Genomic DNA, 19,753 nt, shown 5'->3' on the forward strand with positions numbered 1-19,753 from the left:
TAATAAGCTTGACTGGCCCTTGCTTTGACATCGTGCTGTTCAGATTCTTTTGTATTTATGACATCAACACAGTGATATTGACCACAACCCATACCATTCACTCACTTGATGTAGTGCTGCTCTCGGGTGTCTCCCCTTTCCTCCCCTCCTTCTTTCCTTCCTTCCTTTTCTGTCTTTCTTTACTTAATTCTTTCCTCGTTCTTCTGCCTATAGGTGACTTTACATTCCCTCTTCCATCTTTCTTTCCTTCATTTTTCCTCTTCCTTCTGCCTATGGGTGACTCTACACTGAGTGACAAGCCAAAAGGTTTCCTATACAGCAGGAAAATATTTACTACACTGGATAGTAACCATATACTCAAATTATGGCACCTGGTGGTTTAGAGGGCAATAATGGCACTCCAGTTAGATTGAGTCAGTGAAGGTTTATATCCAAGGGATGATTGGGGTTTATTGCTCACATAATGCCACTCAGGGATGAGTGAGGCTGGTCACTCTCATCTTAAATGTCAGGACCAACTTGCCTAGCCCTGGGCTCCTACGCTCCTCGTGGGGCGGCAACGTAGGATTGGCTGATGGATGGATGGACTGTATATTGACACTCAAAATTTACAGTAACAATGATTAGGATGTGGATTATCATATTAGAAGCACTGACAGTACCACATAGAATCATCAGCAATTCTGCAGTTTACCCTAAGTGGTGCCAAAAAAGAGATACCAGCATTTCTCGGCACGTAAGGTGCTGCACTGTGTAAAATGCATCTTAATTTTGCAAGAGCAGGTTTAAGGAAAAAAAGATTTTTGGCTCCCAACCAACACCTACTAAAACCTTAGCTTAATATAGTCACATTCACACAAACACACAGTCACCTTTTAGCATCTTCATTTAGTATCTTCATTTAGTACTGTTCATCAGTAAGTAGTTTCATTATTGTCACATAAAAGATCAAAAATAGTGAAAATCTTTACCACAGCCATACATATAAACACTACAGATTACTTCTACCAGGTTAACAATTGGAGAGTTGAGAGGATGGCTGGGACATGAGTGTATTTGTGTTGTGATGAGGAGGGGTAGATTGAAATAATTTGGGCATGTTGAGTGGATGAAGGATAACAGTTGGGTGAGGAGGTGAGAAGTGTGAATGGTGCGGAGGTGAGAAGTGTAAACATTTGGGGTAGGGCTGCGAGAGGCAGACCAAAAAAGACCTGGGACAAGGAGAGTGTGACCTCAGGGATAAGGGACTGATTAGGGAGACTGCTAGAGATTGAGCAGTGTAGAGAGCCTCCACTAGGTAACCAAGGCTGATGCATGTAAACATGTTGGAGCCTTTTTAAACAATTTGATGTGAATCAGATGATTTACATGTACAAAAGTCATCATTTATATTTGGCAAAAAAAAAAGAAAAGGAATGGCCTTATTTTTCTGTAGATTAGAGAGACACTGATAGGGTATGATAACTTGGGCAATAAATTTTAGAAGATGAGTGATGTGTAAGGAGAGTATGAGCCAGTGTTGCATTTTGTGTGGTCAGGGTGGGGAAAGGCTAATGTGTTAGCTGTCAGGACAGAACACTAAACCCCCAATACTGTACACTGTATTGCATTGTTGTACTGGAAGTAATTTAAATGTCAACAGTTATAAATATCCTAGCATGATGCAAATGTATAGTGCATGAGCACAATTTGTTAGGTTGGGTAATGAAAAGTGAAAAATATACAGTTGGTATGGGTGTACCTGAGGATCTGTCATTAGTTTATGTTTATCATGGTGCCTGAAGTGCTGTTACGAGATGTCAGATCTGGGTTGGTGAAGGAGTTGTTGTACGCAGCTGATTTTGTGGTGAGTGCTGGTAACAAGGAAAGTGCTCCAGAGAAATGTAGAAAACAAAGGTTTGGGAATGAATGTAGAGAAAACATAGGTTGTAGTTAGTGAAAAGGACAGTGTCATTGGTAGAAACTGATCAGTAGCTTTATGCCACATGTGGGAGAGGGATTGGTACAGGCAGTATGGTACTTCCATCTTGTATGGTGTTTGAAGAGGACAGATATGGTAGGTAGAGTGAAAGATATCAGTTATGTATGTGTCATATGCAAAGGAGCTGTTGTGGTCCAACCAAGGCTGCGAGAGACCAATACAGATGTAGCTACTGAGTGTACTGGCAAGTTCTGGTATTTGTGGGGTATGATTAGCATGGAGAGTGGTGCAGAGTCTACTTCAGTAATGAAAGTCACTAATCATTTGAGAAGGAGTTTAAAGTGTCTGTTGCCCCTGGTGAGTCTCATTATAGATAAAACTGAAAATTTATGCTTCATATGAATGAAGTGGAATGCTGTGTGGTTGCAAAAATTGAGCTGTAAAGAGAAAGATATTCACAGATTGAAACGAACTGAAGTGAGAGTGGTAAAATGGAAGTATGTGGTATGCCACATTGAAGGACAGAGCAATGTGTGCAAATTTAGAAGAATGCTTAAGGGCTGAAAACTTTAGTGTAGTGTGGTGATTTATGTGAGTGGCTAAGGTGGTGTATATGTGAAAAGAAGTAACTGGGTGAAATACTCTACAGACCTGAACATACAGTATAAAGGACAGTCTTAGCTGGCAGACCAAAGAAAATGTGGGATCTGGTCATGAGAAGGAGCTATAGGGTTAGGGGGCTTGACTGGAATGCCATAGAAAACTGAATGGAGGTGGATGTGAAAAGTGAAGTACAGTAGTTTTAGGAAGACTGAGTAAATGGTGAGACAGAAATTGACAGAGAGGTTGTATAGCTGTGATGTTGATGAGAGAAGAGAAGGCAGATGAAAGCTGTGGAATGAAATGAGACTTGAAATAGCAAAAGGGAGTAACAGTGTATTAACCAAGAAGTATTTTTGTCACAACCATCTTGGAAGAGACGTGAAATTGGAGTGTTGAGTAAATTGTGGACCAGGAGTGGAGTCATCAGACATCATATTTCATTACCATTACTTGGCAGTGAGCTTATCTTTGAATATAGGGACAGGTTCCCCTATGAGAGGTGAATATGCCACTCATTCCAGTGTGAAAATGTTAGACAACTATATTTAAAAGCTTTTAATATAATAAGGCCAATAAACAGTGAATAACAAAACAAGATGGGTGTTTTGTAACTACAGTAGCATAATTTTTAAAAATACATGATACAGTTGGATAACTGCATTAGAATAGAAATATTATTCACTTTAATATTTTTGCAAATGAGACAATAATGTACAGGAAGTAGCAGTAATTTTATATATTAGTGAATCCTAAAAGCCATTATACTGTATATACTGTATATATATATATATATATATATATATATATATATATGCAATATATTGAACTTATGTGTGAAATTTTGATGCCATGCATTAACACATCAGTAATTTGTAAGTCAGAGTTCATGTACATTTGCTGTTTTGTTTGTGACTGATGCTTCACCATGAATGTCCAGAAGGTAATGCCCACCATGAATACATTTTTATTTAGTGTGGGATGTGGTCTTGCATGCTTCGCTTTTAGCAAATATGGTGCATTAATATATAATGCAGCTCAGCACCTGTGATTACAAATATTGTTCTTTTGCATGATTAACAGTAAAGCCTGCACATAATTATGATCTTCCAGTTTTTGCACTATAGTTCTTTATAATAGAATTAAATGTTGTCAAATGCATGAGATGATTTTAGTTTAAAACTGAATGTGAATTTGGATACAGTACAGCAGATTGTACTTCATACAGTAGTGACAGCATGATAATCGTCTCTATAGGCAGTGTCTCCTTTGCATTTTTCAGTACAGTAATACTTTATCATTATCATCCTAGGATAGGATCCAGAAAACACACACACACACACACACACACACACACACACACATAGAAATAACCCCGCCACCCAATGAAAATGTGTGTACAATTCATCCATTTATGGACCATTCTAACTTGTGAAATTACAGTATATCACATTTTCATCATTCACTTCTCTTTTTTAATTTTTTTGCTTTTTCAACTTACATAGCTTGAATTTATACACATTCACATACCATATCAACTATCTTAATGGCTTTCCATACCTTCTTGCACCCTCATGCTCACACCCCTATACCTTTTCAGCATTGCAGTTTCAGTAATCTCTCAATTATCCAGCATATAGCAGCCAAGGGGGTGCTGGAAGGTGACATACAGATGGATAGTAAGGTAATACCCCCCAAAAACCCACAAAAGGGGTGTAAGCCCCTTATAAAATCCAGTACCTGCACAGTAAAACTGTTCCAACATAGAAAAACACCCTCAAGTACTGTAATAAGCATGATAAAATGCCATTATACTTTACAGGGGGTTCTAAGTATTACAAAGAGTTATGGAGTACTGTACATATCCTGTGGGAAAAGGGGAGTTCAGTGTTTGACCTCCATGAACATAATTATGTAAAGCAGTTTTCAGCAAGAATAAAGTATTGCTACATCTAAAATGCACATACACTAGGCCTTCCATTCTTTCCCAGTGCTGTGTGCATTCATACAGTAACCAGTTTATGCAGTTGTTGCTAAACTTGGAGTACCATGGAAACTTGTCCTGTGTATGTAGGGACATGTTTTTTCATGATAAAAGCACACACTGACTGACCATGACATAGTTTGCCTCTCTTCTCCCTCTTCCTCTATTTTTCTCCAATTTTTCTTTTTTTTTATCATTCTTTATCTGTTACTTATATCCCTCTGTCTTATTCATTTTTGAGCCACATCCAAAGGCTATTAAAGAAGGCAATAGAAAGAAAGAAAATTAAATAAAAAGGGAAAATAATACTTAAGCCCTCACATTCATATCTGAGCCTTGTGTGTCTCATAGAGGATTCTCTCTCTCTCTCTCTCTCTCTCTCTCTCCTCTCCTCTCCTCTCCTCTCCTCTCCTCTCCTCTCTCCTCTCTCTCTCTCTCTCTCTCTCTAGTAATGAAGGTGCAAATGGGATGAAATTTTTGCATAAGTATGGACCTGCTGCATTGTTTTCTTAAGAATAAGGAAGATGATGATGATGATGGTGGTGGTGGGGGTGGTGGCGGTGGCAGCGGCGGTGGTTGTGGTGGTGGTGGTAGTGGTGGTGGTGGTGGTGGAAATTCTTGCTAATGTTACTTTTTGCAGTATTGAAAAATACATGAATCAAACTCGGTAAGATATGGTTGTTCATTCGTTTAAAAAATAATAATACCCAGAAAAAGTAGAAATATATTCAGTCATGAATCACATGCTTAGACCCACAGCATCATCACTGATACACGTAAAAAAGAAAGTAAAAGCAATTGTGTGCAGTGGAAGTTTAAATCTTTACTGCCAGTACCTAACTGATTCTCTTCGTATGGTAACAAAAATGAAATGAAGCCATCTGTTGTGAGCTTGAATTCCAAATTATGAGTAAATCTGCCAGGAAATTGTGTTTGAGTGATGAGATGAATAGTGCGGATTTTGAATTTTTTCAGTTTCTCAGGGAATTTAATTAAATACAGCCATTTACTATGATGGATAATGACATATGCAGTTTAATGTGCTGTTGGATAATTGAGAGTTTACTGTACATCTATTTTTACTGTATTGCTGTACAAGGAGTGATCAAAGAGGTCTGTGAATGCTAGAATAACAGTACAGGTATACCTCAATGTACGATACCCCTAGATGCGATATCCCAGCTTAACGATGGGGGTGGAACTACCACTGTACCCCTCCTAGCGATGGCGAAACCCTGGTTTAACGATGGGTTTTGATTTTTTAAAAACTGGTTTTGATTATATATTAGACTAAAATTGTGTTTAGATTGATTTATAAACTGTTTTTAGACTTAGAGTAATGTGTTTTAGCCGTAGATGCGGTGAACATTATCCTTTTGGGGTACAGTTTACTAAGCTTGATTTTTTCCAGACTTATACTTGATGATTTTCAGATTTTATTTGTTAGTTTTAGTGAGTTATTTACAAGTGTTAGGCTGAGGTTAGCTTCTTTTACAGCTGTTAGGCCATTTAGATTGGCTCTAAACTTGTTTTTGGACTTGTTTGGGTGAGTTTAGGACTTGGTTGGGGGAAAACCTAAGGCTCAAAAACGCATCCCTATACTTTACATGTTAAATCTACCCCGAGATACGATACCCCACCTAATGATGGGTTTTACTTAACCAATTGCATCGTTAAACCGAGGTATATCTGTATTGTATTTTATTGAACATAAGGTGCATACATTAGACATCCCCTTCAAAGCACTTCCCTCCTGCTCACACACACTTGTTCCACCATTCCTGTCACTGCCTGAAATGTTACTGGATGTTTTCCTTCCTGATATCCTTCAGAAGGCTTGTCGTCTTGGATTGGATGTCTTCAGTCACTTCATAACGACCCCCTTTCATCGTGTACTTCAGTTTTGATAACAACCAGAAGTTACAAGGTGCCAAGTCAGGTGGATAAGGTGTATGCAGCACGAGCGGAATGTTTTTCCCCTGCCAGAATTGTCTGGATACTGAGCACTGTGTGACAGGGTGCATTGTCGTGGTGGAGCAGCCACCCGCTGTTCCACTTCACACGATGTTTGCGTCTGACTGCCTCACGCAGACATTTCAAAACATCCAAGTAGAATACTGCATTAATAGTAGCACCTGTGGGGAGAAATTCTGTGTGCACCAATCTTTCTGTGTCAAGAAAAGTGAACAGCATGGTTCTCACTTTTGATCTCGATTGATGTGCTTCTTGTTTTTTTGGTCTTGGTGATGATGTTATCCTCCACTGGGAGCTCTAGGCTTTGGTTTCTGGATCTTATCTGTAAACCCATGTACCATCACAAGCATATTGTGTGTTTCTATTGCCTGCTTGCCAAGCATAAAACAAAATTTCTTGTTTGCACTTTGCTCAAACTGTGACATTTCCCCAAATATGTCAGATGTGGCAGGCGTGACGTCACTTTGTATCTTGCCACAGTACACTGGCCTTTGCTGTCATGGTGTCTGGTGACTGGTGGCAACAATGAAGGTGGACAGTGTAACAACTGCCAACAACCCTCTCATAATTCAGCTCATTTCTGTCTAGCAGTATCATTCACCAAACTTTTTGATCGCTCCTCGAACATATAAGCACCTGCTCTTCTAGCCTTTAATCAGTTGGCTTTATTAATCTGCTTTATTTCTTTCTCATATTGCGATACAGTCATCCTTTGGTTATTGCACACACAGCAGTTGGTAATGAACGTGGCACGTGATAATGAAAACTTGTGATGACGAAGACCCAGAATCTATGGTACTTATCCTATTTGGTCCTAGAGACCCAACATCCAACTCTAATTTTCCCTTCAGTGGCAATTTAGACCCATTAGATACATACATAATGTTATGGTAAGTACTGGACACACACACACAGTAATAGTTAGGTTAACAGAAAGTGATGAAAAAAGCACAGTAACGGAGAATATTTAATCTGTTGCTAAGTACATGTACCTTGGAGAGACCTGAAGAGTGCTTGAGGTGAGGAATTCCAAGGCTAGGGGGTTGAGGGTTAGAGGTCCCAACCACCTGATACTTACTCTTCAAGTAGGGCCTCATCTTATGCGAGGGGGATGAATGCATGTGTTTGTGTGTCTTGGTGGGTCAAGTCTCAGACTCAACCCAGCTCAGGCATGCAATAACAAGATTTTTGCCTGAAAAATGTGCTGTAAGGGAAGGAGTGCAGATTTTAATCTGGCCATGATGATGAAAACCATGATGACAAGGTTCACTATGACCAGGGGATTGCAGGGTGTCATACCCTAGCCAACCTACTCAACCTACATATATTTCTGAATATGGTAGTACAGTATTTTCATTGATATTATTTTTCACCTTTCATATTTATCGCAAGCCATTGTCCTATACCCAGTGGTAGGCTTTATTAATCTGCTTTACTTGTTTCTCATTTTTGCTATACTTCATATGCTCTCTGTACACAGTACTTCATACCCTGTCGAACCACAACCATACATATTTCTTAAAAGTTGTATTTCCATTGATATCATTTTTTACTTTTCAAACTACTGACCATTGTCCTGTGCCCATACATGTACCCTTTGACTATGATGACAACTTACTTAATTCATGCTAAATACTGTACCAGCAAATGATCTTACTCAGCATATGAAGAACTTGCAAGAGTACAAGGGTTTAGCCTCCTCTCATTTACTTCTCCAATCCAGTGACATCTTTGAGTTATAGTATTAATTACATTAGATAGTTTTATGCAGCTTAGGGTTGTCGTAGTGAAAGGTTTAATGTAAGTAACAGCACATTTTCATGTAGCTTTGGTACTCAGTTTTCTTTGTGGTACCAAGACTTTTGGCACCAGTTGTTGTTTATCCATAAGTTTCTCCACTTCAGTTTCTTGTACACTTCAGTCCCTTTTTATCATTTTCACCAATTCCAGTCTCTTCATTTACCAACACCTCACATTATTTGTCACATATCTCAGCAGCAACTCATATGTTCATTAACTTTCAGATTTTGCTGCCATGAAGCATTCAAACAACTCAGAACCACCCTGCAAATAGCTTGCTCACAGTTACATAGCAGCATAATATGAAATGCCTATTACTGTATTTTCATGTAAATACTGTATATTGAACACCCATGTGGACCCCAAACATTCTTTGTCTCCTCTCCACTGAATCACTTTCTCTGCAAAGACAACACAAATAACACAAACACTTTTACAGAATGACACCTCAGTAGAAATAAGAGTCCAGTTGTCCAGTGTCAAAGCTTATTGCAATCAAGAAATCAGAATTTGTAACATGCATTCCCCAAACATCTCCCATACCATATCACCGCAATACAGCCCTCATTTCCTCCCCTTAACATTGACACCTAACTTCATAATTTCTGGGGACTTTAATGCTGGACCACTGCCTAGGTGTTGTTGGTGTTGATCAACCCCAGTTGACTGAGCAGATCCATCAACCACAGACAAGTAACTACCCCTGCAGGGCAATTCTGTGCAGTGAACCAGTATTGTGGTTGACAACAATTCGCCACAGTGAAACTTGGGAAAAAATGTGAAAGTTGAATTCCTGAGCAGATGCTGCATTTACATATCCACCCAGTAAACAGGGGCACCATAGTAGGTTTCACTTAACAAAAACAACTGCTGAGTTCTCAACCTTTCCTCGTAGCTTAACAACATGTATATTCTGTGATACCTTACAATACACCTATCTCCCTTATCAAGCACACTGCATCCTCTTCTCCCCAAATCTCACATTCCATTGACCCTTACTTTCACTCACCATCATGTGGCATTCAGAATCCAGATTCCCTTCAGATCACCTCACTGTCATTGTCACTATAGGAATACCCTCCAAACCAGAGCAATCACACATCGCTTACACAAACAACAAGAAAGCAAAAAATTGACTAAGAAACATTTCAGCTCGCTAAACAACACACCTTTCACCAACATTGTCAGGCACATTACAAAATTAAACATCATGTGTATTGCAGACAAACACCATATTCCAGAAGGCAACAGGAGACATCATAACCCAACTTTACACCAGAGATTGCTGGCTTCATAAAACAACCTAACCCACTCAAACACAACTCTCCTCTCCCACATGCAGAAGGCACTGTCACATAGCTCCAACAATTAAACAACAAAGTTGTCAACCAGATCAGCACAACAACTAGAAAACTGGGAAGCCTTTGTATTATAACAACACCCATCCACTCCACAGACCCCACTTGGCTCTGCAAGACACTAAATAGTATCACAAAATCACAAACAAGCACCACCAGAACCCACACTGCCATCACCTCGAGCACTCAACACATCCTTTCTTGTAAAGAACAAGCAGATATACTCGTGAACCACTCTGAAAACATAAGTCACTTAACTCCAACTTGAGGTGAGTTAGAAACAATCTTCTCTACATAGGCAGTCCTATCAGCTTGACCAAGGTGTAACCCCCTTTGCTCCAGAACAGACAAACAATATTATCGAGGAAACAAAGGGCTTTACATACGCAGGGTGGATGGCAACAGCAACCAACACCTGCAACATTTATGACCATATGGTATCCAAGTCTTCACAAGCACTCAGCATCAGTCCATATTTACTTTGTAGTGTTCCTAACATTTGGAAACTTGGGACAATCTTAAACCAGGCAAGGACCCAACTCACCCTTACACATACAGACCCACAAAACTACTTAGCACACCATTCAAGATAACTGAACTACTTTTTAACCCCTAAAAGACGGGTGTCCGCATATGCTGTCCGAGGGTACTAGGGCCAAAAAGATGGGTGTCCACATATGCAGTCATGGCCCCCCCACCTCCCCAAACCCACCCCAACCACCCCACCCCGTACCACCACACCCACCCTCACCCTCACCCCCCACCCCAACCCCCCACCCCAACCCCCAAACTTCCACAGCCCCCCAAATTCTCTCACCGTCCCCCCAATACCCTCCACAGCCCCCACCACCCCAAACCCCCACTCTCTCACCACCCCTACCCTCCCTACCTTAACCCACATCCCCCACACCCCCTGCAATCCCCACTCCCCCAACCGCTTCCCCATCACCCCCCACTCCCCAGACCATTCCCCCACTACCCACCACACTACCCCCACTACCCACCACCCCTTATCCCCCGCCCCCTACTGCCCTTCCCCTACCCCCACCACCCCCAACTCCCTACCCTCCTCCACTCCCTACCCCTATACCACCCAAACCCCCACCCCCCCAATCCCCCATACCCCCCAAACACCACCACCCCTCTAACCCTCACTGCCACTCCAACCCGTTTCCCCCCACCCCCTCCCGACCCCCCACCTACCACCCTCACCTTCCCCAAGCACCCAGTCCCCATCCCCACACCACCCCACAACCCCCACACCCCTCCACACCTCCCCCCTCACAAATCCCCCACCATATTGCACCCGCCGATTATGCCCATCCTTAGCATATGTCAAAACATTATGATGCCTGTCTTTTAGGGGTTAACAACCATACCTTATGTCTCCCTTGCACCATCAGAACATGGCTTTAGAGCACAGTACACTATAAACACCTCACAAACCATCCTCACACAACACACATCGGACAGTGCCAACTCCACGAGACGCGCACAACTAACACTTCTTACAATAATAGATTTAAATAATATTTGATGCTATTCCCCAACACAGTCTAATCACCAAAATCCATAAGAGAAACATAAGGAATAACACCAAGCACTGGCATGCCAACTATTTATCTGGTTGGCAAGCACATCAAATATCCTATAGCAGTAGCCGTGTGTGTGTGTGTGTGTGTGTGTATTTTGGGCAGCTGAAACTACACATTCATATCGCACAAAAATTTGCACAAAAATCGCAAATTCGATGATGTGAAAAAAACTTGGTCCCATCTTGATTGAGAAACTTTTACTATATTTAATGAGCGATCAAATTTTGACCAAAAAACGCTGCTGCCGGCGTGAGTGCGTGAAATTAGGGTTGCATTCACCTTAGAGTTTTTGATGGCTTTGTATCTAATATACTATAGCAGTAGCCGTGTGTGTGTGTGTGTGTGTGTGTGTGTGTGTGCGCGTGTGTGTATTTTGGCCAGCTGAAACTACACTTTCAAATCGCACCAAAATTGGCAAAAAAATTGCAAAAAATTAGCTGATGTGAACAAAACTTGGTCCCATCACAATTGAAAAACTGTTACTATATTTAATGATCAATCAAATTTTGACCAAAAAACACTGCTCCTGAAGCCCAGTCGGTTGCCATGGCCAAGCAGTTAATATCTCAGACTTGTGTGCGGACAACTTGGGTTCCATTCCCGAAGCTGCAAATAATACGATCAATTGGTTAGCTGCAAAAAATCCAAGTGACAACGTTAGGCTAGAATAGCACATAAACGGACAGTCATGGGCCCTTCGATGTCGCCTTGACGGCCGATAGTGACAACGTTAGACTAGAACAGCATATAAACGTGACTCGGATTACCTGAAATGATCGCAACGTTCGCGCAAAGCGCGAGGAAGTGAGTGAGAAGCACGAGGAAACGAGTGCGAAGCACAAGAAAGCGAGTGCACAGCGCAAGAACCCTACGCAGGAGCAAGTGCTAGAGGGCCCAAAGGGCCCACAAGCACTTGTGTTATACTCTAGAGCAGGTCATCAAGGACACAAAACTTCCCTAGCAGACTTCCATTGTGCTTCCTTTTTTTACCCATTCTTTTCACCCTTTACATGCATTACTGTACATTCTTACACCCCAACTGCCCACAAATATTGCCTCATACAAAGATAACATTACCATACCAACCACTTGCCACATCACAGACACAGCCTGTGCACAGTAACAAGACTATCACAACCCACTTTAGACATGGGTTAAGAACAACAGGCCATTGATTGCTCCATCCACATCCACCATGACACTCATCACCATCAGCAGTTGTGAGAACAGGCATACCTCTAACGTTGCAGTTAAGAATGTACCAGTGCTACACATCTCATTCTCTAAGACCCTTGGAGTGGCAAATGACATTGAACTTACCTTCAGGGACCACATACTAGACATCTAGACATCAAGTGGTGGTGCACCCCTAGACTCAGTGCACTCAGGGTAATTACAGTGACAAATTTTGTACAACAAAAAGAAATTAGAAACACTCCCTACTTTGCAGACAGTATATAAAATCATTTATGTCTTGTGGCACCTCAGCTTGGGGCCCTTGTCTTGTCTAATACCCACCACAACACCTTGTAGATCAAATAGAACACTGCCCTGTGCATCATCACTGGCTGCACTAATACTACTCTCACAGCTCACTTACACAATGAAACTAAAGTTCTCCCTTTTATAGTGTATTTTGACATGAGAGGCACACAGTTCTAGATGGCAGTCTTTTCTAACACACAACACCCCTGTCACATATGACAGATCCACACAACACAGCTAGGCATATAAATATTCATCACACAAATATTACCAGACTCTCGTCACCAACATCCCACCTCTAAACATTCCAGCACAAGTAGTAAAGAAACACCTGTGTATTGTATTCATGTGCAGGCAGTACAACACCTTGATCAGAACACAGTACAGTACTGACAGACCTCCTCCCCTGTCCCCCTCAACATCCACACATCGGAGGTATCCTTAAATAGAGCTGATCGAGTTCAGCTTGCTAGACTTAGATCAGAATATCACTCAGTCCTCTCCAGTTACTAGCTTAGATTTGGGTTGGGTGGAATCATAGATAACTCATATCTTACTTGTAGAATAGGCCCACACAACATTACCCACATTATGGAGCACTGAACGACATATGCTGCATTAAGATGCATACATTGTCAAAGGTGTAGGGAACCTGTGGGATGACCCCATAGAGGCAGATGCTTACCTGTGGTCAGTGGGTCTGCAGGTCCAGGCAGAGTGGGGTTAAATATAAACAGCAGCTGCAACAGCAGCTCTCTCAAACATCCATCAACTCTTCACATACTTCATTACTTTCTTAAAAACTTTCAACATCATTCAGCAGCATTCCTTCCACATTACCTGCATACCAGTACTGCATAACACCTCCATTGTCCTAGCTTGTTCACCTTCTTGCAGCCTTTTTGGTTCCGTAAATGATGTAATCAGCCCTCTCATGATTTTACTGTTATCTACCTAACTGCAAGTTTTTGAGACAAGTACTCTGGAAACCACTCTGTTTAGCAGTTTCTAGGTGTTCTCATGTGTATTGAAAAATCAGTCACTCATACCTTATACACTAGTTACCTCTTTCCTAAAGCATTCAACAGATTTCATTTATTGTTAAGTTTTGCACTTTTTACAGTCAAATGAACTTGTGTACAAGAATACAATTGTACCCATCATCCATACAGCTTGTACAGCTCCTGTCATCTAGGGTTTATGAATGTTTACCATAAAAAGGTCACTTATCCCTCCAGTACTAACTATAATTCTCAGAATCCATATCATCAGTACTTGCTTTTTATGTATTGTTCAGCTTTTTCATATCTTCTTCACTTTTGCCATTGACAAATTTTCAAGCACTTTAATCCATCTCTGTGCCCTACCAAAGCCAATCATTTAAGCCACTACACTTTTTTTATTTTCCCTTTATTTCCTTTCATTTGTTATTACTTTATCTTTCCATGTTTTCCAGTTTTCCAGTTTTACTGGAATTCATTGCTATATAATTGCAGCAGATATAAAAACAGATTCCTATTGGAAGTGAAGTTGACATAGATAACCCCATTATTATGCTGTCAGTTTCAGTTTGTACAACTTTTATTGCCACAGAAGTTTTATTATGCAAATTTTTTACTTTCTTTTTATTTGGCTGTGGATTGTGCAGTGTTGAATATTTTTGTTGTGTTTGAATGCATACACCTTAGTGTAATATGAAAATATAAACATTCCTATCAGGGCATTGTCCATATTTAGGATGTATAAACAGCTCTCTCTGCTTGAGGTTTGCCTTTGTGTTGTGTTGTTTATATTCAGGTCAGTTTTTATCATCATCATAATATCCAGTGTAAACATTGGATGACGAGAAGCAGATTACTGTATATTACTTTGATTTCTTTTTTTCCATTCTTGTGAACAGCAGAGAAGCAGTACTATTCCCCTTGCATAGTTGTGGAACTAGGAAACTACCTTTAAATCATTAACCCATAACCGATAATGGATACAGAAACTTTGACCTTCCCAGACTAGTAAAGAATTAAAGGTAGTTAGGTTCGTGTGGTTGTGTGAAATGTGAGAGGCATTTATGAAGATTAATATCAGATAAAAGTAGAGTTTATAGAAGAAAGGTATGGTATGAAGACAGTGGAGAAAATAAAACTGAGAGGGAGTGAACTGGTTGAGTAGGAAGGTGTAACATGTATGAGGTTTTGTGTGAGCATTCATGGATTGGGTGGAGAGGTTTGAGATGGTGAAATTAGTCGTGATAATTCCATACAAATATGATACCTTGTGATAATAAAGATTTTAAAGTGAAAGGTAGACATTGGGAGCAGCGTAATAGTGTGGTAAAATATGCCAAGATGTAGATTGTTTGTTTAGAGAACCTTTTCAGTAATCTAATGATTAATTTTGTTGTTTGAAGGAAAAATGGTAATGGGTGTTAGGTGAAGGAAATGGTATGAGTCTTGTTATTCTTTGTGTACAGCTGTCTAATTTGTCTTCCCCGCATTACAGTACGTTCAGCAGTACCTCCACCGTGGCCAAGTGATACGCACCAAGAACGACTACCAGTCAGGTCAGGACCGACTGGAGTTGTGGCTTGAGAATGCTCAGCTCATTCTCAATGCCACCAATGTGTGCACAGTAGAGGCTGTTCAGGAGCATGGTGATAAGCTCAAGGTAGGTTATGGTGGTGTGAACCTTCGTGGTCATCATTTAGAATAACAGGAACAATTGTGGTCAGCAATGATCACCTATCCATCCTCCTCCCTGCTGTGTCTAGCCTGCTTCTTTGTATATGATGTCACAATAAAGTTGGAAGCAGGTAGGTGACAGGGATAACAAGTACGGAGAGGAGAGACAAGTAGATGTGGAGGGAGAGGTAGTCATGGATAGAGTGCAGGTAAAAGGTAGAGTCATAATTATGTACCCACTGTTCCCTCACTCATGGAGAGGGAAGTGATACAAACATGAATTTGTAAGGTAATCCTACAGTAAATCTTGCATTTAGGTTGTAGAATATCCTGAACTTACTTCCAAAACTAGACATTGTATTGTAGTTTGTATAACCTGTAGTGTAACTTAAGATTACTCTCTCAGACATTGGCTTCATAGATATTACAATCACACTGCAATAAAATAAAAGGGAGAGGGAACCTTAGACTCATTACTGTGATATGAAGCAATCTGTTTTTGGTACAAAGTTTGCTAATTAGGGAAGTTTACCACAATCCACTCCCTCAATGTAGTTCTGCTCTCGGGTGTCTGCCCTGTCCTCTCCTCCATCCTTGTTTCCTTCCATCTTCTTCTGTCTTTTTTTCCTTCATTCTTTTCTCTTCCTTCTGCCTACGGGTGACTTTACATCCCCTCATCTGTCTTTCATTCCTTCATTCTTTTTTCTCCCTTCTGCCTGTGGGTGACTCTACACTGAGTGACAAGCCAAATGGTTTCCTGTACACCAGGAAACCATTTACTATGCTGGGTGGTAACCATATAACCAAACTTTGGTGCCTGGTGGTTTAGTGGGTAATTATTGTGCTCCAGTCGGATTGAACCGGTGAAGGTTTATATCCAAGGGGTGATTAGGGTTTATTGCTCAAGTAATGCCACTCAGGGGTGAGTGAGGCTGGCTTCTGTGCTCCTCGTGGGGCAGCGTAGGTTTGGATGATGGATGAATTAATTACTCAAACTTCCTCCAGGTCAGCTGGTATGGAGCTCAATGGGACTGTTCAAATTTCATACCCAGTGCTGCTCAGCTATTAAACAGAGTTTGCATTCCCAGTATCCAAAGTAACCAAAGTAAAAGGTGAAAGTAGAGAGGAGGAATTAATACAGCACTATCTCTTGCAGCAACTTGAGACAGAATGTTTTACCATGTATTATGGCAACTGGTGACAAGAGAAGGGGCTCCCATAACAGAAAAGAGTGAAACATAGCAGATGAGACTGTGTGATGTTTGCAAGGGGAAGACAACAAGAATTCTCCTTAGACAGGGTCAGGACAGGGGTATTTGAAGCCACCAGAGACATTCAATTGAGATATGCCCTAGAAAGGCTAGGGAAGTCCCCAAGGTGATGCAACAGGCAAGCTGAGCCAGGAACAGGCTGATAAATTGAAAATGTGTGTGACCCTACCTAATGGCACGTGACAGAATGGGAAGGGAAATGAGGGGATGTGAGGAGCCCAAACCCAGAGGCTGTTGCCCCAAAGGGTGAAAAGTTAGCATGCTCAGAAAAAAAGAAAAAAAAAGTGGAAAAAGAAAAAGTTTCAGACACACCAGAGAGATGGAGAAGAGCACCCAAAAGGGGAGAACATAAAGAATGTGACAGAAAAACTAAAGAAAAGGTGGAGGAAAAGGTGGCCCAATGGGACTGCAACTGTGGAGAAGATGAGCACCATACAGACCACAAAAAAAGGCAAAACTAAGCTTGAAGGGAACTCACTTGGGTTCCAGAGAAGCTTGGGAACACTGGGAGATCGATGCAGCAGCAGGAGTGAAAGGAGAGCAGGCAACAGGTGGTCAGCAAAAAGATGGCACTTGGCTAGAATGTAAACACCAGTTAGCAGCTGGGCAGCTCTGCTGAGCTCCACATGAGCTGACCTAGAGAAGGTTTACAGAGGATTTATGTGTTATGTGTCTAGAATGATGTTCTCTGAAGATTTCTCTTCTCTGACGAGTAATTAATAATGCAATACCCAAGGCCATCTACATGCTTAGTAAGGGAAACATAACTTTAGGCACTATACACCCCTTGGGTCATCAAATAGAGGGTTTTATCCTAAAACCCACCAATATGTTGTAGTTGGAACAGCCTCCCATCTCCCACCCCAACTTCCATGGGCAAAAATTCTACTGTGAATCATGTTTCAGGGTGAATGCTTTCATTATAGTACCTGTAGCTGTATTCTTATTTAATTATATAACAGAGTCACAGTTTAAGATGGGGAAGGAATGATCTTGCAGTAACACAGGTATTTAATTTCTCCCTTGATTATTCAGTAATGTGATACTATCATTCATTTGCACGGGAGAAACTGAATGGGAAGCGGATGCTTTTAGGTACTGGATTTCCAGATGGCTACTTTTGTTTATAACTCATGCATTGTGCTTTTGTTGGTTGCTGCTAGGGTTCCTTAACCTAAGCTGACCCACATGACTCACATCCCATACCAACCACTGCCTTCCTCAGTTGTTGTGTTGACTGATTTTATCTAGAAGTATTTATTTATTGATTTATTTATTTCCTCGCTCATCACTTCATATCAGAACTCAGAGTATGCGGTTCCAAACTAACCTTGGTGACAATGCCTAAGCGCCGTGAAAGTGCTAAGAGCACAAGTAAAGCATTTATTCGCAAGGAAAAAGTACTGTAAAATTGTTGAATGAAGTGGGATGTGGTGTGGGAGCTTAATCTGAAAGGAAGCAATACAGTACTGTATTCAGACAGTCAGATAAAATGAGTTGGGTGTGTTTATGATGTTGATACTGTACCCTCTTTGTTGGAGAATGATAAAAATCTAACAGTGTTAATGATGACGGAGCAGTAAACTTCACGTTTTCATGTGTAGAGCATCAATTGTGAAAAGGGCTTTGTAACCGATCTTTGTTATGAACTGATGGACTGGCGAGTAGGAAATTTGGCTGTTTCAGAATGTGAAAAGTCTACTGGTTGACGTAAGAAGTTAGTTGAAATAATTATGAGAGCTCAGTTCTTGTGAATTATGCTACTGTATCATACAGATTGTACTACATGGCTGACTTATTATTCAGGATTAATATTTATCAGAGAAGTTGTACGCAATCAGCCCATGCTGACGATATCAGTACTGTTTATTGTTTTCCTTTATTTTTGATGACCAATGATACTTCAAAAAATAGTTTCACACTGTGCATTTTTTAAATGACAGTGCATTGAATGTACTGTAATTCTCAGGAAAACATGATATTGGGCAGCAATTTTTCATATGTTGAGTAGGTTAGAAGTTTTTGCCTGGCTGGTATTGGGGGATTTCAAGGTTAGGCTTAGTGGCAGCCCTTGGTGGTTAAAATTATTGGGGAAATTGGTTGGCAAAACTTCTCAGTTTGGTTAGATTAGGATGCACTGATGTGTCCAGACAGCAAAATCATATGTAAACACACTGCCTTGGGTGTCTAAAGGCTGACTTATTTGTAATAACTTATCTTTATATATACTGTATATAGTTATTAAAAATAATATGGGGCTTCCAGAACCTAACCCCCTATTTTACATGTAAATGTATGTCGGGTTTTAGCATGAACTTTATTCAGCACGAGGTTCTGCCTAACTTATCTCGTGTTGTATAAAGACTCCACTGTTTTAATATGGGTCCATGGGAAAAAAAATTATTAGATGAATGAAAAGCCTTATTGTCAGGCCTGGCTCTGTGCATCTATAGTGAACTTATTATGTTTCTCAGTACACTTAATACATCATAATTATCCTCTTTACAGCCTTGATTTGGTAAAAAAAATTTGATTGTATCATCCCCATTTAGTGGAGGATGGTCCCATGATTACTGAATGTGCCATCTCTGTTTATGGTGGGTGGCCTGCATGGTCAGAAAGAGGGAAGAGGAGGATGGATGATTGTTTTTGACCATGATGGTATTACATTACCTTCCATATCATATTGATCTCAGATGTTATGCACACTGTCTTCTGTGGTTGTAGGGTGTTGTTTTTATTGCATGTACATGTATCTCATTCACAAAGTCAGGATATATGAGGTTTATGATGGTATTACAACTGCTTTATCCAGAAGCATTGCAAGCATTGTAATAATGTTTGATGAATACAGTATTTTCTTGTTTAGGTGCAATGCATGTGATAAAAAACTCCAGTCTCATATTACCTCTTGCAGGGTATATGGGCTTGGAGCTAGGCAACAGTAGCCCAAAAGTTTTAGCTTAGACACTACAGCACTGTTTATTGATTAATAACATCGTTTGATTACAGTATATGGTGATGATTAAAATGTAAAAAAATAGTGTTATTGTTTTAGAACTCAGATGTGTTTGTTGATTTACAGAAACT

The 19,753-nt window shown here is 40.6% G+C and overlaps 1 protein-coding gene across 1 annotated transcript in view; it reads left to right on the top strand.

Annotated features, from left to right (window-relative positions):
• LOC145415676 (uncharacterized) overlaps positions 1-19,753 on the top strand; it is a 561,483-nt gene that overhangs the window by 54,630 nt on the left and 487,100 nt on the right. The window contains exon 14 of the mRNA XM_080284894.1: positions 15,214-15,378. Coding sequence (XP_080141020.1) covers positions 15,214-15,378 — 165 coding nt within the window. The remainder of the gene's footprint in view (positions 1-15,213; positions 15,379-19,753) is intronic.

Source organism: Coenobita brevimanus, chromosome 13, assembly GCF_032717465.1.
Source record: "Coenobita brevimanus isolate Jiangsu-jjx chromosome 13, ASM3271746v2, whole genome shotgun sequence".
In the NCBI taxonomy this organism is placed as follows: domain Eukaryota; kingdom Metazoa; phylum Arthropoda; class Malacostraca; order Decapoda; family Coenobitidae; genus Coenobita; species Coenobita brevimanus.